This window comes from Elaeis guineensis, chromosome 14, assembly GCF_000442705.2.
Source record: "Elaeis guineensis isolate ETL-2024a chromosome 14, EG11, whole genome shotgun sequence".
NCBI lineage: Eukaryota > Viridiplantae > Streptophyta > Magnoliopsida > Arecales > Arecaceae > Elaeis > Elaeis guineensis.
In genome coordinates this window covers 65745606-65756756 of record NC_026006.2, presented here as the reverse complement: position 1 = coordinate 65756756, position 11151 = coordinate 65745606, and the positions used below count along the sequence as shown (strand labels likewise).

The window sequence follows — 11151 nt, the reverse complement described above, 5'->3', positions numbered from 1 at the left end:
CATGTTTTCCAGCGCAGAACTGCCTGCTTTGTATATTCTAATCTTGCCAAATAAAGAATAACACTTTATTGCCAAATAAAATACTAACCTTACCTGAGATGGAGAGCCAGAACGTTTTATTTTATTGTCCAAAAGTCACAATTTTTTATGTCACGTCACAATATTGAAGGTGTGTAGGCCCAGCCTGACAGCTCACAGATTATGACTCTCCAATCATTCCTATCAGCATGGGAATATTTTTTAACCCCAACCTAATCCTCCATGCAGCCCCCGTATTGGATAGACCAGGTGCAATTGGACCGCACAAATCCCACGGTGGATAACACGCCACGCTACCCTTTGTATGTCACCGATTCCCGATTGCGCGCTTTCCACCGCGCACATGCTCTCAGATTCGGCCTGGTTCACATGCACCTGGTGCACGCAATAATTTCTTCTCCACGTGGGACACTTTTCTCAACTCTTCCCACTTGTCTTCTATATGGATAAGAAAACCCACAGAGCTCCATCATCATACGATTAAAAAATTGTTTTGTTTAGGGGGAAGGATCTGCCAAGTGGGGCAGCATGCGGGGATCCAAATGAATGAATAGTCTTCCACAGAGTGAAGGCACATGTTCTGGAAAAAGCAAGAAAAGATTGACACCGAAGGAAGGGAGCTGCGAGAAGTTTCAACTTTCAATCCATGGATTTTGTCAAGTCACCTTCCACAAAAGCAGTGATCTAAATTTTCTTTTAACTATTGACATATTATTCGTTAGCAGTTTATAATGTAAAAAAGCATATAATGCTCCTATCTTTACAAGCCTCCTCAAAGCATGATGGCTCAAAAAATTATCATAGCAGGAGAGAAAATATACAGATATGTTATAACCATATGCTATAACCATATGGATTCGGATTGTCTCTTTTGCGCGAAAAAAATGATTGATCTTAAAATTCTTTAATTAGATTATGAGATAGACACCACGCTTTGAAAGCAACAATACGGGGCCTTTTTATTCTTTTTTCCTTGACTCTGAGAGCAACGAGCACGATTCTTGAAAATTCGAGAAGGGATACGTGGAGATAACATCATCAAAGCTTTTTCCAGGGTCCACCATTCAGCAAGTTGAAGAGGCTTAATGGAAGAATTCTGGTATGATATTTGAAAGAGATAAAGAAGAAGCCAAGGCACCACGTGGATGTCGCAGTCTGTGAAACACATCGTAGCCCGGCCGGGCTTTCTCAGGAAATTTTCAGCTTCCCAATGGATACAATTCAAAGAAAACCAAAACGCAGAGACAAGTGCTACTAAAAGAAAGGTCAAAGCACCTACAACGTGCCAGTCCAGAGACCACGTGAGTTTGCTAGTAGCATCATCGGCAGAATTTTGTGTGCATGGGACAATACTTTGATCAAGTCAAAAGAGAGAATTATATTTTGTCGAATGAAATTACTAGCCGCATGTGTTCTCTGAACGTATGGATGACGTTAGGCAGGCTATTATTTAGTTTGATGGGATTGGCATCAATAATACAATGGCTCTGATGGTGAATTCATGTAAACAAGGGTGGATCTTTCTTTCGCACAAAAGATATGACTCCTACCCTAAAGTTGACCTGTTCATGCGCTAGGCCGAGCCAAGTTGAGGCCATGTTCAAATTTTCTTGGGCCCGGACCCAACTTGGCATGGCCTTCAGGTGTACCTTCTAGACTAAAGCCCGCTTTTAGTTGGACTTCGGGCCGGCCTCCTGCTTCAAGACCCGTTTTTACTGTATTCCCACAAAAAATACTAAAAATCCTGGAGAATGATCGAAAATATTTTGAAATATAGTAATTTGAATAATTAAATATTATCAACAGCCTACAGCATGTCTATCGTACCATTATGTTTACATATCAATAATAATTACCGATTAAATGTATAAACATATCAAACATAAACAAATAATATAAATAAAAAAAAATATTGGGCTGGGCCGAGCTTTGAACACCAAGCCAGGGCTCAGTCTATAGCAAATTCTTTGTGCACCATGGTGGTGTAGAAAATTCGACTGGAACATACCGTCTTATCTGATTGATCCATGTAGTCACCGTTTCCAATGCACAATTTTTTATTTAAAAATTTTGTATATGAAAATAATCCTGTTCTTTGATAAAATAATGACATTCTATGTTCATATTATACATCCTGCATTCAGAAAATCATAATTTTTGTCCACAGGATGTCATAATGTAACGAAAGATGTCATAATATACACAAATGTTATAATTTTTTTTCAAAGAATAGAGATATTTTTGTCATTCAAAATTTTTAAATAAAAAAAATCGATGTACAGGCATTAAATGCATATTGAAAAGTAATTGGACAAAAATATTCTTTTTATATTATAATATTCTGAACCATATTACGACATCATGTACTATAATACGCCATAGTATGTCATAATTTTTTTCAAAAAATAGGGGTATTTTCATCATACAAAATTTTTAAATGAAAAAATTGACTTGTAGGTATTAAATATGTATTGAAAAATAATAATTAAATATATCAATCGGACAAGGAGATGCACTTCACGATGGATTTTCTACACCGCATGCGGTGCACAAAGAATTTCTCCTCAGTCTATTTACCAAACGGGTTCGTTTTCAGGTTCAGCCTGGTCTAATGGGCCTATATCTCAGGCCTGAGCCTGCCCAAAAGGTTGGGCGCTAAGTTGGGGTGGGCTTTTTGACCCGTTAACAATTCAACCCTGAAGGGGTGCATGGGTGTGGCCTGATCTTTCAGTCTCTGGCCATCACTGATTGTTATGGAGCTAGGCTTACTTGATAAACATACCCCACTGTATGATAATGTAGAGATATAAGGACAGGTTTTTAATCAAGTAGGTGCCCTCGATTAGATTTAGAGGTGAGCAAGAATGCCAAGGCAAAGTCATACGAATGGCATTATATATGCCACCTTGCATGGCTTGATGCAAAGAGTTTGGTATTATACGTACTCTTTTTTCATGGTGCTATGTTCGGTTGAGTCTTGGTATTGCTGATAAAAATATCTTGAATTGTATCATTGTTGTAAAGTATGGTATGAGTTATGAGAACCCGCACAAGATAGCCTTTGTAATGTAGCTGGAAGTAATGTCTATCATGTAAGAAAATGCGACATAAGAAGCTAAGAAATGTCATCTTCAACTCTAATGATCAAAATTTCTGTGTATATCATCATTGGATGCTCAGATATATTGACGGAAACAACTTGATTTGTGTAATCAATGAAAAGTATCATAAAATTTCTTAATATCCATACAAAATAAAATTGCTCAACCGGAAGCAACATTCATCCTCCCAAACCATCGCTTGCTCTGTCTTCACCCATCTAAGATACTTTATAGGTATCTATCGAGTGCTTACATATATTTGCAAAATCATATATTTAAGACTATATTTTCACCAAGAAAAGATAACATTATTTCTGACTAGACTACCAGATTTTCATATAAATAGAAGGAAAAAAATAAAAAGTTAAAAAAGACCATGATCATGACCGATGCATGGCCTCCCTATCTTAAATTTGACTATGACCCTGTTTGTTTTCGCCTGGCTGTGGGTTCCTTGCTTACATGCAAATAACCACACAAAAGCCCAGGATTTAAGACTCCCAAAGTAATGCCCTATATTCCTTGTGTGTCTGTCATACGATTATGTGGCAACTAACAATAGTTTTTGCATGTGATATAGTGGTTTAGAATTAAAGCTGCGAGTGGGTCGGGTTGAAACATAGCCCGACCCAATCCGATTATTTTAAAAGATTCATAATGTCGGGTTGGATTCTAAAATTAAATCTGTTCTATTTTTTAGATCAGATCTAAATTTACTAAATTTTGACTTGACTCGATTTATCTAATTTCTAAGTCAATTTAAGATTTTCTACTCTATAACCCAACTCCAACCCAGTATATCATTTGGAATTGAATCCATTTGAGTCTCTAATTTTAATTTTTATATGAACAATATTTTAAACATAAGGATGGGTTTAAATTATTTTCGTATCTTAATTTATTTCGAAAGTAATATTTTTTATTATCTATTTTTTATTATCTATAATAATTTGCTATGTGGTAATTAAAATATAGTTAACTATATTTAACTCAAACCCAATTTAAATCTAAATTTATAAATTAAGATCAGGTTATATATGGACCCAACTCAATTTGAATGACCCATTAAGTTAAAAATTTTGGTTGTAGATTCAACCTGACCCAACTCAATCTTCAATTAGATTGGGTTTGAGTATAATATTAAAATTCGATAAAAAAAATAGATTGGATTAGGGTCACTTATGATTTGGTCCAACTCGATCCATTTGCACCTCTCTTTAAAATGTGGACTCATAGTCTAAAGTATGGCACCTAAACCAAGATTGGAATATTTTGTTAATAAAATAGTGGGAGGGGGCATCACACATTTGATTAGAGATGAAATAATGACAAAAGAAGAGGCCAAAAGGAAAAAGAATAAGGAAGAGAAGGAAAATCAAGAGGGACAAAAGAAGGGAAGGTAAGGGAATCTAATCAGCCCTAACGTCAAAAAGGTCCACCACTTTAAGGAAGCAAGCCATCAAAATATACAAAGATTGACTCTCAAAGACTTACGCTCATCTCACCAAGATTTGATATTTGAAATCAAGAAGAGAAGCTAATTGGACGGCTTATCCAAATGCCCCTTCTTAAAATTTAGGATTTGTCTACGGAGAGCACATTCACACAACCCTTACATTTGCATCTACCATCAGATCGTCCCTGACATTTAGGTCTTGGTAGAATTCACGGACGATCTGATGGTGAAAGATCCCATTCGCATATGCGAATGGATTTTTCGAAGTCCAACTCTAAAATCTATCTGAGATGTGTGACGTTAACCACCTCATAAAAAATTACTCCTTTTTCATCTAAAAAAATAAATATATTTATTTATTTTTTAAAAAATGATCTTTTTAAAATATATAACTGTACTTTATTGTGAAATAAATTAATCTATAGAAAATAGTTTAGGTTACTGTTATTCCTCTTCACTTTGAAATAATTCCTTCACTAAGTTTGATGGAGTAATTAATTCTTTTTTGGCAACGTATAGAGCAATTTACTCAAAGTCAAGTGGAAAAAGTATCTCCACTTACTTATTTTTGAAAAAAAACCATTTTTTATAATTTTTATCAAGTCAAAATGAATAGATTGAGTAAAAAAAATTTCTTTCATTTACCCCTTTTTTAACTCACAATTAAACATAGCCTTTGAAAGCATTATGCACTAGCTTGTATGATTATTGTAAGAACACATTTGCATGCATATTAACTTATATTTGCACGTATCCATAATCAATATACGTGCATCAACTATCAATTAACACACGTCTCTGCTAAATAAAAATTATGCGCATATTCGTTTCATTCGGCGACAGACTTAAGGGCTTGGTTAAAGTCCAAAATAAATTATTTTCATATATATTATATATATATATTATATATATATACTCGTCTTGGAATACCGAAATGGAGGGGTGCCATTCGCCACAACAGCTCCTGCATGGAGCCCACCACAACGCAGGACCCACGGTCGATTCAATGAACGTGCACGGCACGAGGCCAGCACCAACGTAAATAAATAAATAAATTCCCGAAAACGCTCGTTTCTGACACCACCAACGTGGCGGAAGAAATATCCGGAACCGAGTCAACAACCCAACACCGATCTCCTTCTACGTGTCATGCAGCGATTCGCATTTCTTCCCATTTTGTACGACGGAATCATCCTTCGTCGAACCGCTTACACTACCGTCCCTTCAAGCGGCTCCGGCCGGCCGCCTTCTTTTTTTATTTTTATTTTTTATTTTTTTGCCGTCCCGAGGCTTATACGTACAATCTCGCCGTGCCTCTTATCCGAGAAGGGCAATTATATCATTTAACGCAGCATTTGTTACATTCCACTTAAATGTGACCCACCTAACCCCGTATGCGAACCACACATCTAGCATCAGATCTCAGATCCCAGCCGTCGATGCGCAAAAGAAATAACAGCCGCCCGTTCTGCTCTATCGGACGGTGAGAAACGGCCTACTAGAATGTTCGCTCGGAGGAAGGACGCGTATATAACGGGTCCTACCCGTTCATAAGCGACAGCGAGCCGCCCTCTCCATTCTCTTTTCGTGCAACGCGCGGCGATTCAAGACGTCCGGCGACGCGATGGGGAAGTCCTACCCGAAAGTGAGCGAGGAGTACCAGAAGGCCGTCGATAAGTGCAAGAAGAAGTTCCGTGGCTTCATCGCCGAGAAGAACTGCGCCCCCTTGATGCTTCGCATCGCGTATGATCGATCGATCTCCATCGCTCCTTTTTTTTTTTTCCCGTGTTTCTTTGTATTTTTTCATGGAATGATGAATTAAGAAGTGGTTGTTTTTTTTATTAAAAAAATAGATGGCACTCGGCGGGGACTTACGACGTTAAGACGAAGACCGGGGGGCCATTTGGGACGATGAAGTTCCCGACGGAGCTGGCTCACGGAGCAAATAACGGTCTGGATATCGCCGTCAGGCTACTGGATCCGATCAAGGAGCAGTTCCCCATCCTCTCCTACGGCGACTTCTACCAGGTCCGTTTTCTTGGATCTGTTTCGAAAAAAATGATGTGCCCTTGTTTGTTTCTCGATTTCTTTGATTTATATGCTTTTTTTTTCCTTAAAATATTGCAGCTTGCTGGGGTCGTAGCTGTTGAGATCACCGGTGGGCCGGAGATCCCCTTCCATCCCGGAAGGGAGGTATACCTCTCTCTCTCTCTCTCTCTCTCTCTCTCTCTCTCTCTATATATATATATATATATATATATGTATGTATGTATGTATGTATGTATGTATGTATGTATATATGTGTATATATATATATAAGTGCTTGATGTGGTTGGATCTGGTTTGGCAGCACCATTTAGATTACATAAGACTAAGATTGGAAGGTAAAGAGAGCAAGGTGATACCGCTGCTGATTTTTTTTTTTTTGGTGAAAAAATAGTCCAAGTATATCTACGTTTGGCCAAGTAATTTTAAGAAAATACTGGTTTTATTTGCGAAAAATTATACTATTAAATATATTATTGTGTTTTTCTAGATTTTTGATGAATAAAATAAAAAAAAAGTGAGTAACATGTGATACGAGAAATATTCCAAAGTTCGAACGAGTGAATGTTTGTATATTTATTTTATTTACTTTTGAATGTTTGAACAATAGCGACTTACGACTGGTACCCTGGCTGACGCCCCTTACTCCACTGGAGGCCCTGAGATGTGGGCCGTTCAAGAAGATAAGATGCTGATAGATGATGCCAATAATTTTTGAGCTTTGCTGATAATTCTGTGAATAAGTTTTTTGTTTTGGGGTAGTGGAGGCAAGTTCCTTCATCATTGTAAATTTCAAATATATTGCATTTATTATTTATTAGTGGGTTGTTGAAAATAAATGTCAGATAAACATGTAGGGTCTTCTAAAATTTCTATTTATCTTCTTGAATTTTTTTGATATGTCAAATAGTACAATCATAATCGTGCAAGGTTGGTACACAGAGCGATCCATTATAGGTGGAACAAAGGTTAGGTGGATTTGCAGTATGGAACAACCTATCTAGAAATGTTGGCATTATAGGTATAAACAAGAAAAGAGAGTTCTTTTGATAAATTTGCTTACTACCTACATACTATGTGTATAATTATATTTTGAAAATTTAGTAACAATTTGATATTTTTGCAAGTCATAATAGTTTTAAGTTGAAAATATATTTAATATGTCTGATTCCTAACTTTTGCAATCTGCAGTTTTGGGCTTGCACATAGGTTATTGCTACATAGCAGAGCAATTCGTTATTCATTATAGAATGCCATTCTTAACTTACAATTTTAGGAGGGAAGGACCATTGGCCTTTTTTCCCCCCTTGCATTATAGGTGGAACAAAGGTTAGATGGATTTGCAGTATGGCACAACCTATGTAGAAATGTTGGCATTATAGGTATAAACAAGAAAAGAGAGTTCTTTTGATAAATTTGCTTACTTACCTACATACTATGTGTATAATTATATTTTGAAAATTTAGTACCAATTTGATATTTTTGCAAGTCATAATAGTTTTAAGTTGAAAATATATTTAATATGTCTGATTCCTAACTTTTGCAATCTGCAGTTTTGGGCTTGCACATAGGTTATTGCTACATAGCAGAGCAATTCGCTATTCATTATAGAATGCCATTCTTAACTTACAATTTCAGGAGGGAAGGACCATTGGCCTTTTTTCCCCCCTTGCATTATAGTCTAATGGTATGAGGGTGAACCTTTGGTCAATGGTATGGTAGCTCCATTGTAACTTGGGGTCTTTGAAAGACAGAAACAGCCTCTTTGCATATGAGGCTAGGGTTGTGTGTCTGACCCACCCCAGAATGACAGTAGCCTTGTGCATTGTGCATTGGGCTGCCTGTTATGATCTAATGATCTACTCAAATTATAACTTTAGGACAAAAGACAAATTTTGGATTGTATGCTCAATGTATAGACCTTAAAGGTTTAAATATTACATCTTAAATCACAGAACGAGGCTTATAGAAAAAGGAAAAACGATTATATCCAATCAAACCGTTGCCAAGTTACTAATCAGGGGCTCCATCGATTTAAATATTAAATCTTAACTGTCCTGTCAGTTGGGCTCCTCCATGTCTGCTTGGTAGGCTTTGGTGCTCTATCAGTTTGATGTTAAATTATTATAGATGTCACCTTTAAAGAGTTAGATTTAAATAATTTCATCTTCAAAGTGTTAGATTTAAATAATTTACTCTTTGATGTAGCATGAGGTCTTATAATGTTATCGTGATCACTGGGGCCAAGCCCTAGAAATTAATAAGACTAGCCTTCCAAATGACCTGGCTTGTTAAGATCGTTAGTATATGTTTCTGTGTTTTTCCTTATTTTATTGAATGTAGGTCGGTTGTATTCATAATTGGCACCTGTTTGTTTCAGGACAAGTCTGAACCACCTGAGGAAGGCCGCCTGCCTGATGCCACCAAGGGTATGTTTTTTTTTTTCATTGTGTATTAAATAATATTTAAGAATTCATTGGTTTATTTGTGTCTTCTTAACTTCTAGCTCGCAATTGATTCTAATTCCGATTTTGTACACTTAGATTAACTACCATATCATTTTGTACTCCTACCATGTCAAAATTGGCATGCAGAACAGACCCAAGTTTGGACAAAACTAAATCCCTCATCCTAGCATTGGAAGGTCTTCATGCTGCATGTTGTTACACGCTCATGTAGAGCCTGTATATCAGGGTGTAAGAGGGGATGGAGTTTGAGATGGTTGTCTTAGTATTTTCAAAAATTTGCCTGTTTATTATACATAAACTTGTATTATATCTACATGTATATTCATATGATATAGCAAATCTAGAATTCAAACTGCACCTTCTTCGAAAAGTTATTGAGTGATGCACGTTATAGCTGTCAGAAGATTTTGCCATCACTGCCTTTGGGAGTTCCATGTGCTATTCTTGTTACAGATGACTGCTGCTGATCCTATGTCAACTATATTTTTGTTGCTGTTGCAACAGAAAGGGTCATAATTATTTTTTTTTTTTTTTTGGGGTATGTTTCAGGTTCTGATCACCTTAGGGATGTGTTTGGTCATATGGGTCTGAGTGATCAGGATATAGTTGCATTGTCTGGTGGTCACACACTGGTAAGCTTGTTGATTGTATTATGTCAAAACAAATCAGTTGTTGCCTTTTTTTTCTTTTGATTCTTATCAAACAATATTGTTATGGTGGACTTGCTGTTGGAATATTTAGGGAAGATGCCACAAGGAGCGGTCTGGTTTTGAGGGAGCCTGGACTTCAAATCCTCTTATTTTTGACAACTCATACTTCAAGTAACTTTAATTCATTTTACCAAAAAAATAATTTTATTTCATTTTGTTAAAATGAGAAAGTACATTTGATAAAAATCAATGCTTTTATAATTACCTTTTTTGTGGTTTGTCCTTCAATTGCTGAAAAGGATGTTTCTATTCTCTTTATCTATATTTTAACAATCTATTTGCTTCAGTATGGAGGGAATGATCCTTGTATGTTTGGCGTCGCAGGGAGCTCCTGAGTGGAGAGAAAGAAGGCCTTCTCCAGCTGCCATCTGACAAGGCCCTTCTAACTGATCCTGTTTTCCGCTCTCTTGTAGAAAAATATGCTGCCGTATGTATTCTTAGCTTTTACATATTCTCTACGTACTGTGGCTATGAATTTTTATTATTGGCCTGGCTGTCATGCTCTCAGGATGAGGATGCTTTCTTTGCTGACTATGCTGAAGCCCATCTTAAGCTTTCGGAGCTGGGGTATGTGTTGTAGTATCTCCAAAGCGATTAACATATTTGGGGGCAACCCCTACTACACACACAAAATCAAAAAGGCAATCATATAGGAGGAAGGAGCTTTATTTTTTTGTTTAACTCTGTTTTGGTTGCCCTTTCCAGATTTGCTGAGGCTTAAGAGATGGATTCAGTGGATGTAGCGGGTTGTTTTGTGCTTGGTTTGAGGTGCTATGTTGCAAGTAGAAGCAGATTATTGCGAGAATCATGTTTAAAATAAGATTTCAGTTGTCATGGTCCATCTTTGTTATTGTCTGTGTTTGGTGATATATTAAACTTTTTGCTGCTTTTTGCTGGGATATTGGCTTCAGCACAATGCATTACCAAGAGCATATTAATCGGTCTTAGTGATATCCAGTCTTGGTTGCATTAATGTTTATTTAACGCATGGGTCTTTGTGGTGCATAATTAACGATCTATATGCTGATTTCATTTTCCTAGCAAGAATCCCATTAGTTTTTTTCATTTTAGTTCTCTGGAATTGTAGATCCTTTGGTCTAATCAATGGTTGGTAAGCCCGAAGGAATGCCTCTGGAGATAATTTATTCTGCCTCCCCAGGAGCAAATACATTTCTTAGAGGATCTAGTACCACTGCTTTGTGTGGATAAGTTTTTCTGGCTCATGCTCAAGTGACTACGAAAATCACATGCTTCACAGTTGAATAGTTTCCTAGTTAGCATGACAGCAGAGCATCAGTTGGTATTGGTGGCATTAAACATCCTGGAAAATG

At 36.8% G+C, this 11151-nt stretch overlaps 1 protein-coding gene across 1 annotated transcript; it reads left to right on the top strand.

Moving 5' to 3' along the window:
• The first annotated feature begins 6136 nt into the window (after positions 1-6136).
• LOC105034165 (L-ascorbate peroxidase, cytosolic) lies at positions 6137-10771 on the top strand. The gene is made up of 9 exons (XM_010909213.3): positions 6137-6339; positions 6450-6624; positions 6724-6789; positions 9023-9071; positions 9660-9742; positions 9852-9931; positions 10145-10247; positions 10329-10387; positions 10526-10771. The coding sequence occupies exons 1-9, from the start codon at positions 6221-6223 to the stop codon at positions 10539-10541; spliced, it is 750 nt and encodes a 249-aa protein (XP_010907515.1). The 5' UTR covers positions 6137-6220; the 3' UTR covers positions 10542-10771.
• The last annotated feature ends 380 nt before the right edge of the window (positions 10772-11151 follow it).

Excerpts from the sequence above, each read along its gene's own strand:
- LOC105034165 (XM_010909213.3), top strand. The coding sequence starts at position 6,221 with ATGGGGAAGTCCTACCCGAAAGTGAGCGAGGAGTACCAGAAGGCCGTC. Across the intron at positions 6,625-6,723 it reads CCTACGGCGACTTCTACCAG|CTTGCTGGGGTCGTAGCTGT; the intron begins GTCCGTTTTCTT and ends AAAATATTGCAG. Across the intron at positions 9,072-9,659 it reads CCTGCCTGATGCCACCAAGG|GTTCTGATCACCTTAGGGAT; the intron begins GTATGTTTTTTT and ends GGTATGTTTCAG.